The sequence below is a fragment of the Dermochelys coriacea genome, chromosome 5 (genome assembly GCF_009764565.3).
Source record: "Dermochelys coriacea isolate rDerCor1 chromosome 5, rDerCor1.pri.v4, whole genome shotgun sequence".
NCBI lineage: Eukaryota > Metazoa > Chordata > Testudines > Dermochelyidae > Dermochelys > Dermochelys coriacea.
The window spans coordinates 13,279,655-13,307,280 of record NC_050072.1 but is presented as its reverse complement, the minus strand read 5'-3'; the positions used below and the strand labels follow the sequence as shown (position 1 = coordinate 13,307,280).

Sequence of the window (27,626 nt, the reverse complement as noted above, 5' to 3'; positions counted from 1 at the left end):
GCGTTGCTTCTGCACTGCACTTGTTCATTCCACAGTTCTGTTTGTGCCAGATCTCGCTCCTTAATTAGCCTAATGATTTACTGTTACGTGAATGTTGTGATGCAAACATATTCCTCCCTCCCTCCTGTGTTAGCACTCCAGGGTGAAGCATGCTACTTCCACAGCACATCCAGCTCTGAAGTCGAGAGGCAAGGTCCAAAAATATAATTCAGCTCTTGTCTGGTGAAGGAGAAGTGTTTCCTGGTTACACATAGAAAGTGTAGGATGAAAAGATAGAGGAATCAGCAGTCATAAGAAAAGATGTCAATAGCCATATCTGATATTATTGTCAGAATAAAAGACAATAAGATTTTCTGGATAATGGGCAAGATTTTCAAAAGGCCCAGCCTGTTTGCAGGAGTGATTTGTATCTGCTCAATTTATACCTTCTATGTAAATGCAAATTCGAGACACAATAATTGCACCTCTACCTGTGTTGCAAATGGAAGATGAAAATATTTTGAAAATATTAGCTGTTGGAGAATTTAGACTAATGTGTGACAACTGCAGGGTTAGATCACACTCATGATAACTAGGTCTCGTCTTCTTCACAGATGGATAGCCACCTAAAAATGTCACTTTATCTACACAGTGTTACTTTTTGTTACATACTGTATCTGTCTGGACTTTAAAACTCTGAATGTGGTAAATATTAGGAGATAACTTACTTTTATTTGCAAACCAGATGGCTTGACAAAAATGAGGATGATGGTCAGATTGTTCGAGAGTTAGTACCGTCTGGGGATTCACCGATCCTGAAAAGTGAGTTTGGTCTGGGATGAAGAAGGCTTTGGGTTGGGCTATTTATTTATGTTTAAATCAACAGGAAAACAACAATATTTATACCAATAACATCTAAGAAATGTGTGCTGGGCCATATGGGGGGAAATCTCTGATCTTTAAATCCTAGCTTATGAATGGGATTAATTAACATACAAGAAGATGACCGCCACATTTTTGTGTAATGGAAAGAATTTTTAAAACATTTTAAGAATGGCTTGTTTTGTGTGACTAGAGATTGGATCCTTAAACATTTGTCTCCTGTGCAGGGTGAATTCCATTGAATAGCACTGAATTTCAGCCAATCCAAAAAAAATAAAAAAAAGACAAGGCAAAGATGACAACCCTCCCTTATCGGGATTTTGAGGCATCAAGAGTGTAATTTCCTAAAACATTGCTAAATGAGAACAAGAACGTAGCTCTTAGTAATTATTTTGCATGCAAAAAAAATTGGCTAAAATCAAACTGTAGGCACAAAAGTAGATAAAGCTACTTCAGTTTCTAAAAAGTTTACTTTTTTTTGTGTTTTGGTGATAATCTAACCCTGTGGGTCTGTCATCAGACATTCTCAGTCCATTTATATATCTGTTATGTTTTTCACCACTTGTACAGCTGGTGAACACATCTCATAGGTTTATGAGCTCCTTCCAGTCTGCTCCTCTGGGCAAGACCTTGATGCAAATGTTTCTAAGCCTCTCTCATTCATGCTTGTGTTCTATTCTAGTTTGCAGAAAGCTTCAGTGATTCAGGATGAACTTTGGCAGTGCATCATGTGTCTGTGTTGTGTACATTAATATCTCTTTAGATGTCAGCTATCACATCAGTGTGAAGACAGGAGATGTTCCTGGAGCCAGCTCAGATTCTAAAGTTTTTATCAAACTATATGGTGAAAAGGCAAACACCAGCAAGGAGCCTCTGTTAGTTTCTGATAATGACCTAGGCAATTACTTTGAACGAGGGCGAGTGGATGAGTTTATTTTAGAGACACTGGATATTGGAAAGGTAAGACTTAATTACAAGTGGGTCAGTATTATATGCAAGTGATTTGTGTAACAATCAGCACAGTGAAGGAGTACTTGTGGCAGCTTAGAGACTAACAAATATATTTGAGCATAAGCTTTCGTGAGCTACAGCTCACTTCATCGGATGCATTTGGTGCTCAAATATGCTCAAATAAATTTGTTAGTCTCTAAGGTGCCACAAGTACTCCTTTTCTTTTTGCGAATACAGACTAACATGGCTGCTACTCTGAAACCAATCAGCACAGTACTAAGGGAACTGCTGCACTGAAAGAGAATCTGACCTTTGGACAAAATATTACAAACCACATTTTCAAATAGGTTGCTACAATTGCAACTAGGGATTTTTCATAGATACGATGGTGTTTGCACGTGTAAGGCAATGTTTCCATGTGCAGCGTGGCTCTCTGGCTGCCTAACTGTCCAAATTGCATGTTTAAGGGAACATTGTATGTTCACAAGCTGATACATATAGAAAAGGTTTGCATGTACACAGTGAAACAACAGAACATACGTGGGAAGTAGATTTTTATTTTATTAAGTAAATGCCTTCCTTGTTCCCCTCGCCTCTTTTTGCTTTTTCTTTTCAAGATCAACCGACTTCTGATTGGACATGATAATGTAGGACTCCGATCTGGTTGGTTCCTGGCTAGTGTCCAGATCACAGTTCCTGTCCATGGAAGGCAGTACATGTTCCCATGCAACCGATGGCTTGACAAAGACAAGGCTGATGGGAAGGTGGAGGTGGAGCTCTACCCAAGTGAGATTGTGTCCATTGAGAAATGTGAGAGAGCAAAGCATTTGTTGTTGTTGTTATTATTATTATTATTAATTATCTGTATTACCATAGTGCCTAAAAGGCCCAGGGATGAATTAGGACCCCCATTGTGCTAGGTGCTGTACAAACCCAGAAAAGACAGTCTCTGCCCCAATGAGCTTACAATCTATGTATAAGACAAGAGATAACAAATGGATACAGACATATGGACAAGGAAACAATGATGCAATATTGGTCAGCATGATAGGCAGTGGTAGCAGCACACTGTGAAAGTAAATGATAAAGCCCTGTTGCTGTGGTCATTTACAATCAGATGAGAAAAAATGAAAAAAAAAACCCACAAGAAAAAAACAGTGTAGGGTGTATTCTTGCATTGACAGGGTTATTGCTGAGATGATGATGTAATAGGTCGCCTCCATCTCTGACTTCTGAGTTTCTAGGAAGAACCTAGGCTATGACCAGGCTCAGTGCAGTCAAACACTGGGTTTCCCTTGCTGCAACATCAAGGCATCTCATTGCTGACCTGCAGCTACCATGCTCTTCCAGAGCAGCATCCTCACATAGCTCTTCCAGTTCGTTACAGTCTTGACTTGCAACAGAATCTGAATTTCCAGTCCCTAGTCTCTCTTGAGGAGAGAAGTTTTATGATAGATACGGATGAAGATCCATTCTGGTTTTGACTGACATCAGTATATTAATTTTCATTTAGAACCAAGATTAGAAGTTGACCTCGTGTCCCAAGGAGGAAAAAGGTGGTGCATTTCCCCACTGTTCCACGTAGCTCCTTTCCTGCTCCTGTATTATGGAGAGGTTCTAACCTCTCCATAGTTAATATGGCAATGAGGTTCAATTTTTAAGGCCCTATTAGTACCCCTCTAACTTTGAGTTGGGAAATTCACTTGACCTGACAAGCTAGTGGTCTGATGGAGAATATTTTTATCATCTGCTACTGGACCAGGCAAGACTATTTTTCTTGCATGAAAGGAAATTTAGGATCTGGTAAATAACTCCTTTTGCATTCTCAACCAAGTATTCCCCTTCAGGGAAATGTATATAGGTCCATTTTCCAGGTGGGGTAAGAGCAACAGAGTTTCTGAATGACTTGCCAAGAGTCTATATGGGAAGTCTGTGGGTGGTAGACATTTGGGGTATGTCTATGTTGCAGCTGGGAACAAGCCTTCCAACCTGGTAGACAGAATTGCACTAGCTCCTTTAGAACTAGTGGGCTAAAAATACCAGTGTGGATGTTGAGGAGTGCAAGCCTGAGTCCAAGGTCACCTGGACCCCGTAGGTCTGAGCTCGGGCAGCTGATCCAGGCTGCAGCATTCACACTGCTACTTTTAGCCTGCGAACTAGTGTGAATTTTTCTACCTGGGAGGCACGCCCCCAGCTGCAGCATAGACATGCCCATATTGTATCCACTAAATCATTCAGACTGATCTCTGTACTGAGTTTGGCTACTAGTAAAATTAGAACATTAGACAAATAATAATGTTTAACTAGAGTTTGGAGAGCTGCAGATTTTTAAAGCCATATTATTAGACACATTTTGCAGGTGGTTTTACCAAAGCAGAATGTATCAGAGACATTTCTGGGAGGTACCCTAGCTTATTGAGATAGGCACTGGCTGTGGAGCCATGCATTGTTTTATACATGGTAAAAAATATCCTATGTGTATTATAGACAATAATTAATTTTCATCTCAAAGCAATTCTATGCACTTCACCATTAGCAAACCCACCCCAGAATTATACTAAGGAGCTTTGTGTATTAATTCCTCCATTACATTTATTTTTTCTTTTGAAATAGTGGTAAATTATGAGGTGTCTATAGTTACGGGGGACATGCGGGCAGCAGGCACCAATGCAAATGTCTTCATGCAGCTTTATGGCGAGACTGGCAAAAGTGAGTTGATCACCTTGAAAAGCAGGTCAAACAACTTTGAGAGGGGAGCAACCGATATTTTTAAGGTATGATGAAGGCAGCCTTTACTGTTTATCTGAAGGGAAAGAAATGAGAACCAAAATAATGTACTTTTAACAAAATGGCAAAGCATGTTCACTTTTCAACCTTTCTGCTTGACTGGCTTTTGCACTTCATGAAAAATAGACTAGTCTACCTTTCAGGTTTCCATGCACTAGTATTTAGGATGCAGGCACTGTAGAAGAAAAGAAATACTCATTTTAGCTTTGCAAAACATTTGTAAACCTATATTTTTGGCCTTGATCTAGTGGCATTCTCCCTTAAGTTTTAATTAAGCTTTTGTATTTAATCAAAAAAGCATGCATGACATATTGTCATGCTTACTTTGGAATGTGCCATTAATCACACCTGGTACTTGCGATAGAGATGCACATGATTGGCTCAACCCTGCCAATCCTTGCTACTGGAAATACTACTCTTCTTTCCGTAGGAAAGTGTACTCAGATTGTGCTAATAGTGTTAGGGGGGTACAGAGCCACCTCATCCCAGGAAGCATGCTGTTTTTAAGGGATGCATCGTATGCTCTTCTGTTCTTTATCTGTTGAAGGTGCTAACAGTACCCTCCTACCATAGTATCTGAGCACCTTATGGTGTCTCTACTGTATTCTTCCCTGACACCTCCCACCAGGGTTTGGAAGGGCAGGGCTATTATCCCTACTTGCAGAGGGAGAACTGAGGCACAGAGAGACTAAGTGACTTGCTAAGACTTCCACACGGTAAGTCTAGTGGAAAGGGGAATTGAACCTGGGCCATCTAAGTACTAGGCAAGTGCCCTAACCTCTGGGTCTCAGTCAACCTGGGCCTAGCAACCAAGGAGTTAGTGCAGGAATTGCTGGCCAATGCTGATTGGCTGCCTCACAGCACCTGGGAGAATAAAAGAGCTGAGGGGAGGGGCAGCTGCCAGTAAAGCAAGGTGGTTAGACAAAGAAGGTCCTGCCAGCAAGCTGATAAGAAGCCTCCCCCAGGTGACAACAACCCAAAGAAGGGCAGATCAGAGGCCTACAGAACCAAGAGAGGAAGGAAGGAGCTCAACAGGGGAATTGTTGAGGACTGATTCTGCCTGCCTGGGTTCAGGGCCCTGAGCTGGAACCCAGTGGATTCCCCTACCTACCAATTAACAGAGATTTAAGAACCAAAAGGGGTTCCAAGACTCTTGAGGACAAGGACCAGATAACCTTTGCCAGACATGAGGGGAAGGGGGCAGGTATGCGCCACTGGGACAAAATTAATGTCCTTGCCTCTAGAAGAGATCGATAGAGATTTAGACAAGAAGGGTGGACTGACCACCTTGCTGGTCTGAGCAGATTCTGTGCAGTGCCCTGTCTGGCCAAAAGGGGTGCTGACACAGTGGGGCACTGTCCACAGGCGGTGAGAGCAACTCAGTCACAGCTCCTGTGCTATTCTGAGCACAAGTCAGCAATTCAGTGTAGTCCTGAAACAGGCCAAGCAATGGAGGGCTAACGCTTTTTAAAGGAAGTAAATAAGAACACTTAGGAAGTCCTGGGTCTAACTTGAATGAGATGGATAATTAATGATTTCTTTACACTTCTCATAAGCGGGAGGCAGCATGGCCTACTGCATAGTGCAAGGAGATCAGTCAGGAACAGGCCGATGTGTGTGCTGTTTCTTTAAGTCTACTGAAGGAAACTGGGCAGAAGGAAGGGATTGTTGTGGCAGGGTCTAGGCACAAGTCCTATCATGAAGCAGAATGAGAGATAAAATGTTTCCTTTGTTCTAATAACGTTCCCTGTAAAGAAACTGACTTGTTAAGTGATTCTTTACCATTGTCACATTATGCCTAGTATATGTAGGGATAAAGTGAGAAAGGCTAAAAGTCAAGTAGAGTTGGACCTTGCAAAGGGAATTAAAACCAATAGTAAAAGGTTCTATAGCCATATAAATAAGAAGAAAACAAAGAAAGAAGAAGTGGGACCGCTAAACACTGAGGATGGAGTGGAGGTCAAGCATAATCTAGGCATGACCCAATATCTAAACAAATACTTTGCCTCAGTCTTTAATAAGGCTAAAGAGGATCTTAGGGATAATGGTAGCATGACAAATGGGAATGAGGATATGGAGGTAGATATTACCATATCTGAGATAGAAGCGAAACTCGAACAGCTTAATGGGACTAAATCGGGGGGCCCAGATAACCTTCAGCCAAGAATATTAAAGGAATTGGCACCTGAAATTGCAAGCCCATTAGCAAGAATTTTTAATGAATCTGTAAACTCAGGGATTGTACGTATGACTGGAGAATTGCTAACAGTTTCTATTTTTAAGAAAGGGGAAAAAAGTGATCCGGGTAACTACAGGCCTATTAGTTTGACATCTGTGGTATGCAAGGTCTTGGAAAAAATTCTGAAGGAGAAAGTAGTTAAGGACATTGAGGTCAACGGTAAATGGAACAAAATACAACATGGTTTTACAAAACGTAGATCTTGCAAAACCAACCTGATCTCCTTTTTTGAGAAAGTAACAGATTTTTTAGACAAAGGAAACGCAGTGGATCTAATTTACCTAGATTTCAGTAAGGTGTTTGATACCATGCCACATGGGGAATTATTCATTAAATTGGAAAAGATGGGGATCAATATGAAAATTGAAAGGTGGATAAGGAACTGGTTAAAAGGGAGACTATAGCGGATCATACTGAAAGGCGAACTGTCAGGCTGGAGGGAGGTTACCAGTGGAATTCCTCAGGGATCGGTTTTGGGACCAATCTTATTTAATCTTTGTATTACTGACCTTGGCACAAAAAGTGGGAGTGTGCAAATAAAGTTTGCAGATGATACAAAGCTGTGAGGTATTGCCAATTTAGAGAAGGACCAGGAAATCATACAGGAGGATCTGGATGACCTTATAAACTGGCGTAATAGCAATAGGATGAAATTTAATAGTGAGAAGTGTAAGGTCCTGCATTTAGGGATTAATAACAAGAATTTTAGTTATAAGCTGGGGACACATCAATTAGAAGTAACGGAGGAGGAGAAGGACCTTGGAGTATTGGTTGACCACAGGATGACTATGAGCTGCTAATGCGGTCTTGGAATGCATCAAGTGAGGTATTTCCAGTAGAGATAAGGAGATGTTAGTACCGTTATACATGGCACTGGTGAGACCTCACCTGGAATACTGTGTGCAGTTGTGGTCTCCCATGTTTAAGAAGGATGAATTCAAACTGGAACAGGTACAGAGAAGGGCTACTAGGATGATCCAAGGAATGGAAAACCTGTCTTATGAAAGGAGACTCAAGGAGCTTGGCTTGTTTAGCCTAACCAAAAGAAGGTTGAGGGGAGATATGATTGCTCTCTATAAATATATTAGAGGGATAAATATCGGAGAGGGAGAAGAGTTATTTAAGCTCAGTACCAATGTGGACACAAGAACAAGTGGATATAAACTGGCCATCGGGAAGTTTAGAAGTTTAGAAATTAGATGAAGGTTCCTAACCATCAGAGGAGTGAAGTTCTGGAATAGCCTCCCAAGGGAAGCAGTGGGGGCAAAAGACCTATCTGGCTTCAAGATTAAACTCGATAAGTTTATGGAGGAGATGGTATGATGGGATAACATGATTTTGGCAATTAATTGATCTTTAACTATTCATGGTAAATAGGCCCAATGGCCTGTGCAGGGGTGTTAGATGGGGTGGGATCAGAATTACTACAGAGAATTCTTTCTTGGGTATCTGGCTGGTGAATCTTGCCCATATGCTCAGGGTTTAGCTGATCACCATATTTGGGGTCAGGAAGGAATTTTTCTCCAGGGCAGATTGGCAGAGGCCCTCGGGGTTTTTCACCTTCCTCTGTAGCATAGGGCATGGGTCACTTGCTGGAGGATTCTCTGCTCCTTGAAGTCTTTAAACCATGATTTGAGGACTTCAATAGCTCAGACATAGGTGAGAGGTGTATCGCAGGAGTGGGTGGGTGAGATTCTGTGACCTGCATTATGCAGGAGGTCAGACTAGATGATCATAATGGTCCCTTCTGACCTTAATATCTATGAATCTATGAATCTCAGAGCACTTTATAAAGGTTGGTGTCATTATCCCCATTTTATAGATGGGGAGATGTAGGCACAGGGACAGGGCTGTCCCTAGCAATTCTGGGGCCCTATGCAGCCCCCCTGTGGGGGGGGGCAGCAGGCCAGTGGGCTGGAGGCCTCCGTGGGGAGTGGGGGGGGCAGGGCCCAGGCCTCCGCAGGGGGCAGGTCTGGCTTGGGGGGGAAAGGGATAACCACCTCCCACACTCACCAGCGGCGCGGCTGAGGCTGGGTAGCTGCACTCCCATGCTGGTGAGTGCAGACCCAGCCTGGCTGCAGAGCTCAGGGGAGTGGGGGCGGGGCTGGGGCGGAGCAGGGGCGGGGGCCCTAGGCAAGAGCCGGAGCAGGGGCTGGAGCAGCACGCAGCTGCACAGGGCACCAGGAAATTTGGTGCCCCAAATTTCCTGGTGTCCTATGCAGCTGCATACTTTGCGTATAGGTAAGGACGGCCTTGCTCAGAGAGGATAAAGTGATTTCATTAGGTCCCCCAGAGGCTGAGCCAGAAATAGAACCCAGGTCTCCTGGGTCTGAGTCCAGTGTTCTATCCACTAGGTCACACTGCCCCCATGAGACAGAGATATGCTTTCCTTTCTGGGGTCTGCCACTGCCTTGCTTTGTGTGTTTACACAGCTCCTTTAACCTCTCTCTGCCTCCGTTTCTTCATCTGCAAAACAGGGACAACTCCTTTGAGATCCTTGAATGACCAGCACTTTATAAACACTTATCATTTGTTATAGAGACAACAATGAGGTAATGTCTTTTATAAGACCAACTTCTGCTGGTGAGAGAGCCAAGCTTTTGAGCTATACAGAGCTCTTCTTCAGGTTAACATATTTCTAGCATTAACTACTTAAGCTAAACATTCTGTTCCACCTTGTATTTAGCTGTGACATTCTGAGTTCATTCCCCAGACCTGAAGAAGAACTCCATTTAAGCTCAAAAGCTTGTCTCTCAGCAACAGAAGTTGGTCCTATAAAATATATTACCTCACCCACCTTGTCTATCTAATATCCTGGGACCAACACAGCTACAACAACACTGCATATATATTTTGTTATAACATTTCAAATACCAGCTGTACATTCATCTGTTTCTAAAGTAAATGAGCTTCTCCTGACATTAAATCTTACAGATTTTTATCAATCTTCTACCTAAATCACTCTATTTACATAGCAATGATTGTTTTCTATAAATGCTTACCCAATTTGGAAACCTTAAGTTTAATGTGTGTGACAGGGTTGGGCCAGATGGCTATAGGAGAGTAATAGAAGGCAGATATATTAGCCCCAGGCTAAGTAGGTCCCTTTTCCCTAGGTAAGGTAAAAGGGAAGGTTCCAGAACAATCAGGAACCTTCTGGAGACAATTAAGACAGGCTGATTAGAACACCTGCAGCCAATCAAGAAGCTGCTAGAATCAATTAAGGCAGGCTAATCAGGGCACCTGGGTTTTAAAAAGGAGCTCACTTCAGTTTGTGGTGTGCATGTGAGGAGCTGGGAGCAAGAGGCACTAGGAGCTGAGAGTGAGAATGCGGACTGTTGGAGGACTGAGGTGTACAAGCATTATCAGACACCAGGAGGAAGGTCCTATGGTGAGGATAAAGAAGGGGTTGGGAGGAGGCCATGGGGAAGTAGCCCAGGGAGTTGTAGCTGTCACGCAGCTGTTATAGGAGCCTCCATAGACAGTTGCATTCCACAGGGCCCTGGGCTGGAATCCGGAGTAGAGGGCGGGCCCAGGTTCCCCCCAAACCTCCCAACTCCTGGTCAGACACAGGAGGAGTCGACCTGGACTGTGGGTTCAGAAAAACAGCCAAGCTGAGGGCTGCTTTGAAGCTCCAAGGCGAGCAAATCTGCCAATAAGCACAAGACCCACCAAGGTCGAGCAGGAACTTGTCACGTTACCCAATTTCTGCAGTTTTCCAAGTACACAAGGTAGAAGTTTGAAGCATTAGCAGATTAAGGATCTCTATCTTTCCCAATATTAATATTTACAGGAAGATATGGGAAAGAATAAGACTGTATGAACTACATGTTAATGAGACAATGCTATCAGCTACAGACAGGGAATGCTGGAAGCACATGAGCTGGGAAAAGAGAGACACTTTTCTCTGTGCTGAGATAGGTGGATCAATTTCAGTTTCCTGATAAACATCTCTTTTGCAATTAATTATTGTTTTAATTTGATAAAAATGCTTCTAGGCTGAAGCCCTCTATGCTAAAATGCCAAATTAAAGCCTAAAAAAGAAAATAGTCACAGGGTTCTTAGCATATAAACTATATATCAACACAAAAACCCACCAAAACTAAAAGTGTCATTGGCTATGGGGCCATCATGCTGAGAAACACTTTCTAACGCAGTGGTTCTCAAACTTTCTGGGCTCACGACCTATTTATAAACCTTGATGGCCTGTCGTAACCCAGAGATCCCCAAGACACCCCAGATCCGATGTCCTCCCACCTCCTGGCAGGGGTTCATCCAGGGGTGGCAGAGCTTGGAGCTAACATTTGAGATATGATCAAGCAGATGTGAACTCCGCAAGCCACTGGGCGGAGGATTGGCAAACTGAGACACCCCCCCCCAAAAAATACAGCTCCCCCATTGGTGAATTGGGGGGAATTTGGGGGCCTGGAGGTGAAATGGGGAAATTGGGGTCCTGGCAGTGTAGTAAGGAAGGAAATGGGAGTTCAGCAGGGGGCCCCCTCACCCCGTGTATCCCAGAGTGACCTGCTGCATCCAACGCAAACAGACACCAACCACTCTCTCCCACTGGGTTCAGCTTCCCACACTGGGTGTTATGACCTCTGCAGTTGCAACTCTGTTCAGATTTGGCCCACTCTTCCTGACAGGGGGCCAGCTAGGCCAAATTTATGGGAGGGGAATTACGACTTGGCACAGGAGATCACAATGTCATTCGCTCAAATTTTTCCTGATCGGCCCCCGTCTTCATGACAAAGGGGTGGATGTGCCAAACCTGAGCAGTGCTGTGACTCCTTGCACCAGGTCGCAACATCTGGAGGGGGAGCTGAGCCCAGCCAGCCCTGCAAGGCTTTGACACAATCTGGCGACCCAATTTTGGGTCACAACACACAGGTTGAGAAACCTCATTCTAGTGGAGCAAGCTACTAAATAATTTGGGCAAATATTCTAAAAGAATGAGGTGCCCATTCTTTATATCTGCTTTACTGGCTCGAAAGTTCTACTCCTACTCCTCCCTGTATAGCCTCCATCACTGTAGTATCTGAGGATGGTATAATCTTAATGGAGTTTACCATCGCAGCACCCCTGTGAGGTAAGGAAGTGTTATGGGGAACTGAGGAACAGATAGATTAAATTACTTGCCCAAGGTCACACAGGAAATTTGTGGCAGAGGTAGGAATTGAAATCACATCTCTTGAGTGCTAGTTAAGTGCCCTTGCCACTAGAACAGTCTTCCACTTTGACTGACTGGCTGGCTGTACAGACTGCATTGCTAATATTTATTTAAGGAGCACCATATGTATATACAGCATTTTACTGATCACCTAACATCCCCCCCCCCGCCCCAAAAACCCCCAATAGTGCAAGATCCACATCTCAAGAAGCTTGCAGACTGATAGAGATGAATACAATAGTCAGCCCAGTAATTTAACAAAAGCACAGCTACAACGCTGGTGAGAGGAGGAGAGGCAGGACTGGTACCCAGTAGATCTTAGTTTGGGGGTGTCTGCCGCAGATGTTCTGTATGACCTTGTGCAAGTCACTTGGTCAGTTTAGATGATATTTGGTGGAAGAGCACTAGAACAAGAAGTGAAAAAGAACAATCAATCCAGTTGAAACTGGTGAGTGGGGCAGGAAATGACTTGAGCTTCACATCTCACAGTCAAGGTAATAGTGAGGTAATAGCTTTGGGTGTAATGGTCCATGTTGAGTTTTAAGCACTGCCGTTGGTTATTTGTGAAGAGAAGACATTTCATGTTCTCTCAGGCCTTAAACTTTTCTTTGATGGCAGGTAGAGGCTGCAGATGTTGGCAAGATCTACAAGCTCCGAATTGGCCATGATGGGAAGGGCATTGGGGATGGCTGGTTCTTGGAAAGTGTCACTCTTAAATGGATGGTAATGAAGATGAAGGAGATGGATAAGAAGAAAAAGAAGAAGAAGAAGAAGAAGAAATCCAGTGAGGAAGAGGAGGAGGACTCCCAGCCTGAAGAAGTGATGGAAGTCTGTAAGTTCGTGGCTCACTGCTGGTTGGCTACAGATGAAGGAGCTAAGGAACTGGTTGTGGAGCTGATACCCGAGGATGGATCTGGACTTGAGGGTAAACTTCAGCAGTAAATACATGTCCCTAAGCATCTCATAATCAATAACAAAATATTACATTAAGAGAGCAGCACACAGTTAAGCACTCAAAAATCTGGAAATGCCATAAAGTCATATATACCCCCTTATCTATACCCCTGGTGCACTCAGAATAGCTCAAAGACTGTACTTCTGCCAGGCTGCTATACCACCCCAACCCCAGTGAAATGAAAAAACAGCAAATTTAACAATGAGAAAAATGTGTACTTTCCACACAGCATTTACTTCTAGGGGAATTCTGTGGAAAAAAAAATCTGCACACAATATTTCAAAATTCTTGCATATTTTATTTGTCAAAATAATACAATATAATCACACCAGTTTCAATTATTTTGGTTATTTATTTCAAAATACCTCTCAGCAAGTATGTCTGTAATAATTCAGGCAACAACAAAAAAAGATTCAGGAAATGTCTGTTTGACAAATAAATTCCTTAGAACGCATATAACATGGCTGCTACTCTGAAACAGAACGTTGAGTAATTCATTTAAACTACAATACAGAAACATATTTCCTGCACCCCTCAGAAGTAGTGCAAAGGCTTGGGGGAGTCAGGGGTAATGAAAGAGCTGAGGGAGAGGGAAGGAGCCTGGGAGTGAACCTGGAGGGTTGGTGGATATGGGTGGGAGAAGTATGGAACAGGATTTTTTTGTGGGGGGAGGGATTGTTAGGGAGCTGGGGTTCCTCCCCCATGCAGACCCTGGCTGACCCCTAGCCTCTCCCATTCAGTCAGGCACATCTGCCCCTGGTCCCCATATGGCCTTGCAGCCCTCCTCCTCATTCCCATGTGATCCTGCAGCCCCTATCCCCCAAACTCATGTGGTCCTGCAGCCCCCCTCCCATTCAGTTCATGGCTCAATGCTGTCACCACTAGCTCCTGTCTGTCCCTCCCACTAGCCCTTCTGAACTCCAGTCTGTTCCTTCCTGTAGCCCCATGTGCCCCACTCTGTCCATCCTGTGCCTCCTCACCTGGCCCCACTGTAAGGAATGCAGCCTCTTCCTGAACCTCTCCGCCCTCTGGTGGCCCTCTCTTCTGGTGCCACAGCAGCCCCTGGCCAGAAAAAGGAATAACTGCAATGCCTCTCCAGCAGAATCTATATTCTGCAGAGAAAAAAAATCGGAATGAATTCTGTACGTGCACAGTGGCACAGAATTCCCCCAGGTATAAGCATGTTATTAACCTGTGGAGCTTACTGCCACAAGATATCATTGAGGCTAAGAGTTTAGAATGGTTAAAAAATAACCCAGATTCAGCATTTATATGGCTAACCAGAATGTATGACATTATAATAGATAGGGTAAAAAATAAGATCTAAATCCTTATGTTCACATAAGCAAACATGGGGGGTTGGAAGAAACATCCTAAATGGCTGGGTTATTCCACAGTGGTCCACTAGGGGTTTCTTGACACTTCCTCTGAAGCATCTAGTGTTGGCCACTGTTGGAGACTGAATATTAGACTATATGAGTGTAAGTGTAACCCTCACACGTCCTGGGTGTGGTGTTCTGTCCCATCTAGTGGCACTGAGACCACTTAGAGAAAGAGATTAATGAGTCTTTTCTACAGCCTTAGTTAACAGCCATATGGCTTTTAGTTCATGCAGTATATGCTCATGCATTTAGCTCCAAGAGTCCCATGTTCAATCCTGCTTGTGGACAACCAGGGTCTGTCAGCATTACGTAAGCTGATGAGCAAATAACCTGGGTAGGGAAGGTTAAAATAAAGCCCAAGTAAGAGTTCAGTTCAAGGCCCTTTCCTCAGAGCTGGCTTTATTATCACAAAAGGATTGGAAACAAGAGCAAACAACTCAGAACTGTTGGTCCCAGCCAAGCTGGGAGGGCAGAGGACACACCATTCTTCCTTGCTTTCCTGGCTTACTGACAGCTCCAGTGGAGGGACTTCCTCCAGGGTCTTACCTCAACTCTTACCTCTTCTAGAATGATCCAGAAGCATTCCTTTATATAGTTTCTGGCAGGCAATCACATGACAGTCACCTGATCCCTCTCCCCAGCGTGTGTCCTGTCTGAACCACAACTCAGAGCAAACCTCATCTTAATGGGGCTGATGATGCCTGTGCTTATAGACCAGCATGTTGTTATAATGGACCACTGTCTGATCCAGCATGACAGTTCCTATGTCATCTCTTCTGTGCAACTTCACTTACAGAGAACACCTATGAGGTCCATGTCATCACTGGGAATGTGTGGGGTGCTGGGACTGATGCTAATGTCTTCTTGAGCATCTATGGTGAAGGAAGAGGAGACACTGGTGAGCGTCAGCTGAAAAGGTCCAACCAGCTGAACAAATTTGAGAAGGGCCAGGTAAGGCATTAATTAGTCACTCAAGCAAACAAAAGGCAGGTATGATCCTCTGTCCTTGATCGCAAGCTGCTGGTCCTTCATTTCTACATCTTCTCAGTAAACCTCAGGCTTTTCTTTGAATTAAAAGTTTGGACATCTTGTTTTCTCTCTCAGACAAATAGAGGTGGGAAATACCTCAAATAGCGGAGAGACAGATTAAAGCTGGTGATAATATGATTTTAATATCCGAGAAAGCATGAGAGAGTTGGCACTTTTTTTTAATGGAAAAAATACCCTGTCCAGGGCACTGACTCCCCATAGGCTTGGGTGTGAAACACTCGTCTGCCTCTGTTTTTGCTTTTGCAGGAAGATATATTCACCATCAAAGCCATTGATCTGGGAGTACTGAAGAAACTGCGGATTCGTCATGACAACTCCAGCAGCAACCCAGCCTGGTTCCTGGACAGAGTGGAGATTGTTGATCTCAAGGACTACACCAGGTGAGCAGATTGCTGCACTCCATTCATGATATTGGATGCATGGGATTCATACTTCTGGTCAGATAAATATAAAGCCTTAGAAATACAAAGAACATAGTGATTTTGTTACATGTGTCATGAATTCAGACTGGATGATCCTCTTAGAATGCTAAAATAATGGTGCTGTTGGATGTGGGGATGGCTCTCTCAGACGTGTGTGCAGAGGACCCCTGGCTCTGTGCAAGAAGGAGGAAGATGGTATAAAGATGTGTGTGCAGGATGCACATCGTTCCCACTAACATCACCCATCCAGAACTGTGCTGAAAAGGCACTACAGCTCCTGTCTCTGTTTCCTTTTCTAAGACCCCCCTTCACGAGAGCTCCTGGGGTAAGTTATCAGTGCAAGTAGTCCTGGGAGACCAGCTCTAATGGTGTCAAACTGACTGGGAGCCTAGAACAAGTAATGAGGCAGCAGTGTTCAATACTGATAGCTTTGGGCTCTGGGAAATCCCCTGAGATCTTCTGGTATCAAAGCGGAACTCGGGCCAGTGAAGTATGGAAACAGAATCTACCATTTCTTCCAGGAGGAACACACTCCACTTGAAGGAAATTCCTGTTGCAGAGCCCTTGACCTATGGGTTCCCTCCTATAGCTTGTACTCTGGAAGCTTGTGACCCAGCCCTGGGTTTGCTTTTTACATATATGGGGGTAAATAAACCAATGTTCTAAATCCAAAGGTCCTGACCCAGGCAACTTGAGAGTGAGCCAACTGAGTAAAACTTGAGCCCCCAATCCATCAGAATGCTTAAGCATGTGCTCAACTTCAAGCATGTGAATAGTTCCACTGACTTTAGTGGGGCTACTCCCATGTTAAAAGTTAAGCATGTTCATAAGTGCTTTGCTGGTTTGGAACCTGAGTGAGGACATCAAGACTCGTTCTGTAAATATGGAGTATATTTTGCTGTGAGACTATCATTAACCCTTAGGTTATTTATCTGCTTCTGGGCCTCAAAATAAAATGAGCCAGGTGGGACTGACAGCTTGACACTTAGTACCTATCAGCAGGCATCAGTTGCCAGGCCTGGATAAGTCCACACAAAGGGAACAAAAGACAAGGAAGGAGACACATTTATGCTTATCAGCTTTGAGTGCTGTTACTCTTTGTTAACTAGCCTCTCATCTTTGCTAATTACCGCTGTTCATATTTGTGAAGTGCTCTGAAGATGAAAAGTCCCGTGTGAGTGCTGTGTGCCACTATTATTCTTGCAGGTATTATTTCCCATGCCAGCGGTGGTTGGCAGGTGAGGAAGATGATGGTCAGATTGCCAGGGAGCTGGTCCCAGTGGATGAAGCATTTATAAAGAAAGATTTGGACAATGATAACCAGTCCCTTGCATCTCTGGGCCTGGAACAGAAAGGTTTGCAGCAGTCTTGTGTTTCTCTCAATCAGTAAAAAGGAAGCCAAGTTATGAACAGCTCTAAGAACGTTCTCAATTAGCATATTTGTTAGGCCATGAAAAAGTCCCCTCCTAGATCATGAGATTATTACATGTGAATGAAATGTGAAATACTCTGTGCCCTGTAAGCCACGAAGCACCACCCTTCCCCCATTCTCATGAACTGTAATCACCTTGCAAGATTGGACCCAGCATGTGGAAAGGTTTCAGAGTGGTAGACATCCATAGAGTCCACATCTGTTTCAGTCTCTCCCTTTCTCTTGCAAAGGAGCAAGTGATGCAATACATCTGAATTGGAATGCACAGCCACCATTAAAACCATAGCCACTTAGCTGTACTAGTTAGCAATAGGTACAAGTTTGGATATGAAAATGACCGGGTGTCAGTGATTAAAACCAGAGACTGTTGCTATCAAGGGAAGGAACCTGAAGATGTATCTTTTTTTCATTTAGTACCGTGCTGTCTTATGATCAGAGGTGGTGGTAGCCCACTGGGGGCTGTAAGCAGGAATATTCCCACCCCCATACACAAACACACAACATATACTAAAAAGGCAAATAGGGGGCCCCCTTGAGCTGCTCGGGGACCTATGCAATTGCTTGGTCAGCTTATGCCTCATGCCTGCTCTGCTTATGTTTATCTTCCTGAAACTACCTTGTATCCAGTGTGCTTGATTGCCCATGCCGACAACTGAATAATGACGCCACCATGGGGCCTGATCCTGCAAGGTGCTGACCGTCCTGGACTTCCACTGACTCCAATGAGAGTTGAGAGCCTTAAGCTAAGCGCCTGCGTCCATATTTATACGGCTGAATAAGTGGGCTAGTTTTCAAAAAAGTTGAGCACCCAGCAGTTCCCATTGACTTCAATGGAAGTTTCTCGCTGTTCAATGCTTTTGAAAATCAGGACATTCCTTCGGGTGCTTAAATATGGATCAGTGAGTCTAACTTTAAGCACCCATGTTTGACAATCTTGGCTTAATATTTTGTTGTGTTGTGGAGACAGCTTCTAGGAATGTCCACAGTTCTTAAGAGTTTGCCATACTTTTCAGATGATGGTGTTGTGGGAAACTATACAAATTTGATATAGTGAAGGGCTGTCTGTATATATAAAATCCGGTGCTTTAAATGAAATGTTATTGTAGATTGCAGCAAGAAACAAATCTGAGAAGCATGTGAGACTCCCAGGAAAGAAATGGGAAGTCTGAACAGCTCTCTCTTCTGTAAAGATGGAGAAAGCATTACTGTATGAAGTGCGGTCACGGACCCTGCAGCCCACAGTCCTGTTTCACCCTAGCAAATACGAGAAGAAACTATAGGAATTACTGTCAGAGCTTTAGGAATACACTCTGACTGTCCAAAATAAATAAATAACACGTGCAGTGAAACAAGAAGAAATAGAATTAGTAGCTGCTCAGTGTTCACACTCTCAAATTAAGAAATGCTTTTTGACAGCTAAATCAACTACTTATACTGTGAAAGTGAAAACCGGGGACAAGAAGAATTCTGGGACAGATGCCAATGTCTTCATCATTCTTTATGGAAATAAAGATGACACGGGTAAGAACCAAATATAACCCGTGTATGTGTGACAGAGATGGGGTCCGTGCTGTTGGTATAATTGACTGAAATGGCTGAGAAGAGTTTGGGGGTTTTTTTTGCTTTCCTCAATACAGTATCTGTTCTCAGTTAAGATGATTTCATATTCTTGCTGTAAGTCTTTTTCTTATCAAAATGCATAGGAAAGCCAATGTTATTTAGCATTTTAGTTACTAGGGGATAGAGACTCAGCTCCTGCAAATCACTGTCGTTCCATGAGCTTCAATGGAGCTAGGCCAATTTACTTACCAGCTGTGTAAGCCAAACTGTTGACAGCATAGATTAAAACAAAGAGTAGGAAAACAGATCACTGGGTCTGGGTCAACTCATTTGTATCCCAGCAAGGGATACAGCCTACTCTAGAAACTCAGCTTGTCTTCAACTGCTGAGATGTTGCAGAAATATTTGATCTGTTGATGAGCAAACCCTGTTGGGACCAACACGATGCATATGTAGTGAATCTTAGTACTTGTGAAAGTGACAGACAATGAAGAGAAGTGTAGGGCAAATTCCCTTGCACAACTTTCAGAGTAGCAGCCTTGTTAGTCTGTATCCACAAAAAGAACAGGAGTACTTGTGGCACCTTAGAGACCAACAAATTTATTAGAGCATAAGCTTTCATGGGTTACAGCCCACTTCATCGGATGCATAGAATGAAACATATAGTAAGAAGATATATATACACACATACAGAGAAGGTGGAAGTTGCCATACAAACTGTAAGAGGCTAATTAATTAAGATGAGCTATTATCGGCAGGAGAAAAAAACTTTTGTAGTGATAATCGAGATGGCCTATTTAGACAGTTGACAAGAAGGTGTGAGGAAACTTAACATGGGGAAATAGATTCAATATGTGTAATGACCCAGCCTCTCCCAGTCTCTATTGGAATCCAAGTTAATGGTATCTTCTACGCAAAAGAATAAATGGACACAAATCTGACATCAGGAATCATAACATTCAAAAACCGGTAGGAGAACACTTCAACCTCTCTGGCCACTCAGTAAAAGACTTAAGGGTGGCAATTTTGCAAAAGAAAAGCTTAAAAACAGACTCCAAGAAGAAACTGCTGAGCTTGAATTAATATGCAAACTAGATACCATTAACTTGGGTTTCAAAAGAGACTGGGAGTGGCTGGATCATTACACATATTACACATCCAATGAAGTGGGCTGTAGCCCACGAAAGCTTATGCGCTAATAAATTTGTTAGTCTCTAAAGTGCCACAAGTACTCCTGTTCTTCTTGCACAACTTGGACCACATCTCTAGCTGGCCCTTCAACAGCATAGTTGCTGTGGCACTGAAGGGAGACCACTCAACTGCAGAGAGTTGTGATGTGTATTTTGGTGGTGGGAGGTTATATACAGTTGAAAATCTATGGTTCTGTGTGACAAAGGACAGATTGGAAACCAAATCTCCAGGGGTGAAAAGCCATTTATTACACTGTAGGCACATCCCCCATTCCTGTTTACAATCCCAAAGAATTGATTTTTATAGGCTAAACCAGTGACACTCAGACTGCAGGTAACGAGCTGCAAGTGGCTCTTTAATGTGTCTCCTGCGGCTCTTTGAAGGACATGATATTAAAACACTGTGTGATTTAATTATTAACCAATCTAAGTTATTAACCAATCAGCATAAGTGCTGGAAGTAGGTGTGCTGGGGATCCCTTGGCTTGAAGTGGTTTCCATCATACACAGAGTTTACAGTTGGGTTCAAAGACTCTCAGCCCTCCCCCAGTATACAAATTGTTCCAGCACCTCTGCCAATCAGGATGCTTTCACTATGTTATTAACCAATTATAGTTGATACAGTAATAATGCTTGGTCTGTCATTTTACTGTGAGAATAATTATATACACACACACACACCTAATTTATCTATCTATTAAATGAAACAATGAATTCACATTTTTTGGGTAATGCTGATTGCTAATTTGGCTTCTGAACCACTGAGGTCTGAATATCATTGCACTAAACAATGTCTGTATGTGCTACAACAAACAGGGATAATCAATCTAAAGGCCTCCAAAACTAACAAGAACAAATTTGAGCGTGGGAAGGTTGATGAGTTTACAGTGGAGTCTGTTGACATTGGAGACCTGAAAAAAATAAAGGTTGGCCATGACAATAAAGGTAAGATGACCTGGCACAACATAGCTTTCCTTGTTCCACATGTGGGGGTTATATTTGGAAATATTCATTTCATGACTTATTTATTAACATGCTGAACATTATTATCATCATGTACTTGGCGCTTTGCAGACAAATATACAGGCCCTTTCCCCAGGGAGCCTGAAATTTAATTTAGACATGGTACAGCAGTGGTGGCAAATGAGGTGTAAGTGGCGTGAGCAGTGTTGAAACACAACTGTTTTTTCATCCTTTTGTAAGCTGATATTATAGCAGGAGGAGTATGCACCAGGGTGGAAAGGCTACCCAAGAGAAATGAACATTGCAAGGGAATTGCTGTACAAAACCATTATTCCATGAAAGGGGTGATGCCAATCCTCTGTCTGGCTTTATAACCACCTTGTGGTATATATTCAGGGCATTCCGACCTGATTGCTATGCTTTAAAATGATCTGGATTTCAAAATGGGATCTGTAGATAATAAAACCCTGGTGCTAAATTCACACAAAGGGTCCAGATTTTTACAAGTGACTAGTGGTTCCAGGTGCCTCAATTTTTGAATGCCTAACTTCAGACATTTTAAAGGGGCCTGATTTTCAGAAAGTGCTGCAAACACTCCCTCTGATAATGAGGCCCCTTTAGTCTCCCACTGGACATTCAGACTCTGAGGCACCCCAAACACGTAGCCACTTTTGAAAAAATTGGCCTCAAGTTCTGACAAAAGAAGCAAGAGTGAGCGAGAGTCTAATGGTGATAGCACAGCACTGCCAGGCCAGTGAGCTCCTCCTGTGTGCTGACCCTGGTTTTAACTCCCTTTGGGACTTCAGGCAAGTCACTTAGCAGTAACTTGTCTACCGCAAGTGACTTTTCTGTAGAACTGAATGCTAACACTTACCTCTTTCACAGGGATCTTGCGGGATGAATTAATTAGTTCATTGTTTGTAAAGCGCTTTGCTGGTGAAAAGTGATATTCACTCTGAGTATAATCTCCTGCTACAGGTGGCTCTACTGGCTGGTTTCTGGAATGGGTGGAAATTGATGCCCCATCACTTGGGCAATGTCTGAAGTTCCCTTGTGGCCGCTGGCTGGATAAATCAGAGGATGATGGAGCCACTGAGAGAGATCTCTTCCCTGCCCAACTGCAGACAAAAGAATATGTTCCATGTATGTAGAGTTTTGCCTTGTGGCAGACATTGAATTGTTCCTCTCTAAGCCCCCTGCTTTCCTCTTTCCCTATGTCTGGGGGTGGGAATCCACTGTGCTTCTCATTCCTCACATTCACAATGTTGGGGCTCTCTCTGACTCTTCTCCACATATGCTGGCTGTCGCCAAATCTTGTCACTTCTGCATCCATGGCTTTTTAAAAATTTACTCCTTCCCTTTATTAGGAAAGATGGTCCAGTAGTTAAGGTGCTAGCCTGGGACTTGGAAATGGAGTTCCATTCCTTGCCCTGCCACACACTTCCTGTGTAGCCTTGGCCAAGTCACTTAGCCTGTCTGTATGCCTCAGTTCTCCCTCTGTAAAACATGGACAATAGGACTTGCATTCTTCACAGGATTGTTATCAGGATAACTAACCTTAAAGACTGTGAGGCACTCAGATACTATAGGTTTATAGATTCTTTCTTCTCTCCCCTGCCCAAACCCTGGTTCATGCCATTGTTCCTTCTCACCTGGACTATCCTCCTCTCTGGCCACCCTGATCTTTACCATCCCCTCTTCAAACTATCCAACAGTCAGAAGCTAACATAATCTTTCTCTGGTGATGCTCTGACAGTGTCTCCTCACTCACGTCTCTACCGCCGCTGCTGCTCTGACCATGGCATCCCCTGTCTCTCAAGCACATTTGCATTTTCTTTCCACATAAAACATTAGAGGTGGAAGAAGGGATGCTCCTTGTACCCTTCCCCACCACCACCACCGCTTGTGCGTTCAGTCTGCTGTCAGACACAACTGGCCCCAGGTTTAGAATAATAAATATATAGACACATGGGATGAATGTCAACCCATCGCAGGGCCTCTGCAAACAGATCACACTTCAGCCTAGGGACCATCAATGTCACATTTCAACCCTATGGGACTTAAACCAGTGCATAATGCTTGCGCTGGTCCTCTTCAGAGGAGTGACTGTCACCCATAGTACAGTGGTTTTGCTTCTCACCGTGTTTTTCCTGAGATGTATCACATATAGTGTTAAATTCTTGATACATAACTTGAGTGGGTGATTTATTAGGGGTATTACATGATGGAAGAGTTTCTGGAATGCCAGCTCTTCGTGTACAAAGCTTATTTGTGTCAGCAGCGTCTGGGACCAGCAATCAAGGCTATGTAGAAGGAGACTTGCAAGATGCTAGAACCAAGCATAAATACACAAGCACGTAAATACACATGTTGTACTATTCACAATATTCTAATTTCCCAACCATTAACCTGGTGATTTCAAATTGCCACTAAAATGGTCTGACATGGTTCATGATCGCTCACGCCAAATTATTTCCCTGAGCATGGAGGATGAAAACATGTCATTATTGTGCCCGTTAAAACAGTGCCTGTGGGGTACAACCTGAAAATGAAAGGGGATTCTGACAACTGAGAGCTGTGATCTTGTGTTGCTGATTCAGTTCTAAACTGATGTTAATATTCGAATAAAAAAACCAAGCATAGCAACCTTGAGAAGATCAGATCATTTTTAATTCATAACGCATAGCAGGCCATTTTGGTCTCCAGGATTAGTTTTTTATTTTTACCTATGACAGGAAACTATTTCAGTTTATCAGCAGCACGGGCGAATAGGTTTCATTGGTTCTGGCAAAAAGAATATTAAGTACCTTCAGGCTGATTGTCTCTAAAATCAAACTTCTTCATCTCTGTTCTCCTGAGAGCTGTGTTTAGAAAGCCTGGATAGTTAATGAAGGATTATGTTCTGATATGCATAATCACAGTTACTCTAGCAATAATAGAAGTGGTGCCAGAAAAATGCCATCTGTTCTGATCTAGGATAGTGAGTCCTGGAACTCCCAGCATGGTGGTATAAGGCATAACAAAGAATATTGAAATGGGTGCAGTGTGGGAGAGCACAGGATTATAAACAGCTCAGAAAGATGCACAGAAAAAGGAAGAGAATGGTTGAAGTGGGGTTTGATAGACATGAACAGGTAAACCAAAGAGAATAGAAGGGCAACCAGAATGACAGAGTAGGGATAGAAAAAATGGAAGCCCATGGTACGTATATGGGCCAAATGCTGCACAACAGAGACCGGTAGCATCCTGAGTGTGAGTCAGCAAAGATATTATCTCTATTTAGGGTTCAAGAACTGCAAAGAGGCCTTTGATAATTTGAAATAAAATAAATAATATTAATGCTGAGCTCCTGTCAGGCACTTTTCATCCATATACCTCAAAATGCTGAACAAAATAGAGTAAATATCATTCTCCACATTGGGAAACTGAGACACAGAGAAGGGAAGTGACTTGCTCAAGGTTATGGAACAGGTTAGTGGCAGAGCCAGGAATCTGTCCTGGTCTTGTTGCCCCCCAGGCCAGTCCTCGATATCCTGGGCTAGTCTATTTCTTACATCAGTAAGAGTCTGAAAAAGAATAAGAATAAGAAACAACTGTGGGAAGTATGGAATTAAAGGCAACAGTAAATTCTAGAGAGACCAAAGTAGGAATAAGGAAGGTTTAAAGGGCCCAATTCATTGTTGCTCTGCACGTTGTATAGTCACAATTCTAATTTGGTAGCATTTTATGCCCACTTTGCACTACTGTAGGTGACTGGACAAGGTGCAGGGCATTGGAGAATCTGGCCTCAAGAGAACACTAGATAAAAGATGCTGAAATGGAGATTAGTTCTTTAAAGTGAGAGGCAGGTTCACATTCCTCCCCGCCACCGCCCCCGGTTGATGGTTCCTCCACAAACTAATACTTAAAATAGTCCAGAAGTTTTAATGAGGTTTATATAGAATTTTTCATACAGCTCCAGCTAGTTCAGTTTTGCCAATTTGCTTAGTTACTCAAAAATCTTCTGAGTCTTTTCAAGACTCAGCGTACTGTGGGAGATTCATGTGTCAATGGCTTTGCAGTATAAATATTCAGAGCTCTCTTGACTCCCAAGATTAAATCCAGTGGGTCAGATTCCAACCTCAGTAAATCAGTATGAATTCAGAGTAGCTCTGTTGGCTTCATAGATTTAAATGGAGTTCTCCAGATTTACACTGGTGTAACTGAGATCAGCATCCAGCCTGATGGTTTGCAACGTAATATAACAGTTGTACATAACTTCCATGTGTATAATTCCTAATGATGCTTTGTAAATGTTGACATTTCTAATCTAGGTTTGAGTTTGTTAAAATCTAAAATGAATAATAGACTTTCCCAGTTGGAAGCCTGGCTTTTTGCTCACAGCCCGTGGTTTGTTTTTTGTTTTTCTCTGCTTAACTTAGTTGTCCCTTATGAGATCACAGTTTATACCAGTGACATCTTTGGAGCTGGCACTGATGCGGATGTTTTCATTGTTCTCTATGGAAGTAATGGGCTCTGCAGCCAACAGAAATCCCTGTGCCAGAACAAGAGAGAGCAGAGGATGTGCTTTGAGAGGAACTCAGTGGATCAGTTCATTATGGAGGTAAAATAAAAAATATTTGCTCTTTTTCAGGAGCAATGATTGGGTGCGGGGTTTAGGGACACAAAATGAAGAGAGGTTTCAGAGTAGCAGCCGTGTTAGTCTGTATTCGCAAAAAGAAAAGGAGTACTTGTGGCACCTTAGAGACTAACAAATTTATTTGAGCATATTTGAGCACCAAATGCATCCGATGAAGTGAGCTGTAGCTCACGAAAGCTTATGCTCTAATAAATTTGTTAGTCTCTAAGGTGCCACAAGTACTCCTTTTCTTAAAGTGAAGAGAAAAGCAGTTGGGATGTGGAAAAACATTGCAAAAGGACTCTTCATGTCAGCTGGGTAAAATTTTTTGGATGACTAATTCTGGACAAAAGATGCATTTTTGGCCGACCTGAAACTATTTGTGAATTTGACATGTATTGTTTTGGCCATTCACAGACTGGCCAGAGAAGGAAGAGGTGGGGGTGCTGCTGGACCCTTATAATCTTTATCCCAGTGGTGGGGGCACTCATGTGGAGACCCAGGCTTGAATCTCTGCTCTGGGTTCAAATCCCTCTTCTGGAATAGACCTCAAGCAGACTTTCTCCATTTACCAGACAGTCTACAAAATTCAGATGTGGCTCAGCCCAAACAGAATTTTTTTTCCAGTTTTTTGGCACTTCCACTGAACCAAAAAAATCAATTACTTGCCCAGCTCTACTCTTTACCTCTCTCCTCACAGGAGACTTGTGCAGGTACTGCAGTGGAGGAGGAAGGGTGGTCTAGTGGTTAGGGCATTAGCCTAGGACTTGGGAGTCCTGGATTCAGATCCCAGTGCTGCTACAGACTTCCTGTATGATCCCAGGCAAATCACCAAGCCTTCTTGTGTAACCTACACACCTCCTGGTGTGTGGTGTTCTGTCCCATCTAGTGGCACCGAGACCACTAGAAAGAGAGAGAGAGAGTTAAATGAGTCTGCTCTACAGGCTTTTAGCTTATGCACTAAGCTCCAGAGGTCATAGGTTCAATCCCGCCCGCCAACGGACCAGTCTGTCAGTGTTACACTTGCACCTCAGAAACCCATCTATAAAATGGGGATAATAGCCCTATCTCACAGCATGTTACAAGGATAAATACACTTAAAGCGCTGTAAGGTGCACAGATACAGTAGTAGGAGCAACATAAGATAGATAAGTAGCAATCACTGCCATTGCTTGCTAATGGCCTCATCTAGAACCTTTAATCAATTACAATTTCTCTTCCTCTCTGTTTGGTACACTTACACATATTCTCGCTTCTCTCTGTCCCTCCAATATTTTTAAAAGAAAATACCTTCTAAGAACCAAAGGTAATATCTGAAATTGCATGCACAAATGGGGGATCTATATGCACCATTTTGTGGGTGTATTTTCAGAAGGCACTTTTGAAAAGTTGGTCCATAATGTCTAATGCTTGTGTAGGAATATATAGAGGACCTGTTACCTTGCTGTAGGAGCTATGGATTTCTGAATACATTGGACCAAGTTTTCAAAGAGCCTGATGTATTCCTGATGTATCTGCAAACACATACATTAGTGCATGCAAAAGATGCATTTGTGCACATACATTGACCAGTTGTGTAGCTAACTGTTCATGTGCACATGCAATACGGGTTCAACAATTCTTGCTCACAGCAAACTCTCACTGAAGCCAATGCATACACAAGATTATGAATCGGCAAATACTTCAAGTTATGGAGGTGTTTAAAAATCTTGCCCTATATGTTGTTTCTGTTTGATATTTTCATCCACTGCGTGCGACAGAGACTAAGACAGTTTCCAGAGGGACTTAAAACCTTTCTGTGTTTCTTTTTGTTTTGTTGTGGTGGTGTTTTTTTAATAATCAAGATCAAACCTTAGAACATTTTTAAACAAATTAAAATATTTTCAGCTCAAATTGTTGTCCTAGGAAACAAATCACAATAAACCTTCCTCTTTACATCTTTCAAAGACCAGAACTTACCTCCATGGAGTTTCCGTGGAGTTGTCTTTGATGGAGTTTGCCATTAATCAATCCATGTGTATAAATCTTGAACTGCACATTATTTTA

General features: G+C 42.9%; 1 protein-coding gene across 1 annotated transcript in view; it reads left to right on the top strand.

Annotated features, from left to right (window-relative positions):
* The window catches only part of LOXHD1 (lipoxygenase homology PLAT domains 1), a 299,746-nt gene that overhangs the window by 169,415 nt on the left and 102,705 nt on the right, over nucleotides 1-27,626 (top strand). The window contains exons 18-29 of the mRNA XM_043514533.1: nucleotides 725-801; nucleotides 1,625-1,821; nucleotides 2,430-2,622; nucleotides 4,426-4,586; nucleotides 12,627-12,933; nucleotides 15,142-15,296; nucleotides 15,642-15,775; nucleotides 17,024-17,172; nucleotides 18,666-18,770; nucleotides 20,816-20,944; nucleotides 21,941-22,105; nucleotides 25,384-25,565. Coding sequence (XP_043370468.1) covers nucleotides 725-801; nucleotides 1,625-1,821; nucleotides 2,430-2,622; nucleotides 4,426-4,586; nucleotides 12,627-12,933; nucleotides 15,142-15,296; nucleotides 15,642-15,775; nucleotides 17,024-17,172; nucleotides 18,666-18,770; nucleotides 20,816-20,944; nucleotides 21,941-22,105; nucleotides 25,384-25,565 — 1,954 coding nt within the window. The remainder of the gene's footprint in view (nucleotides 1-724; nucleotides 802-1,624; nucleotides 1,822-2,429; nucleotides 2,623-4,425; nucleotides 4,587-12,626; nucleotides 12,934-15,141; nucleotides 15,297-15,641; nucleotides 15,776-17,023; nucleotides 17,173-18,665; nucleotides 18,771-20,815; nucleotides 20,945-21,940; nucleotides 22,106-25,383; nucleotides 25,566-27,626) is intronic.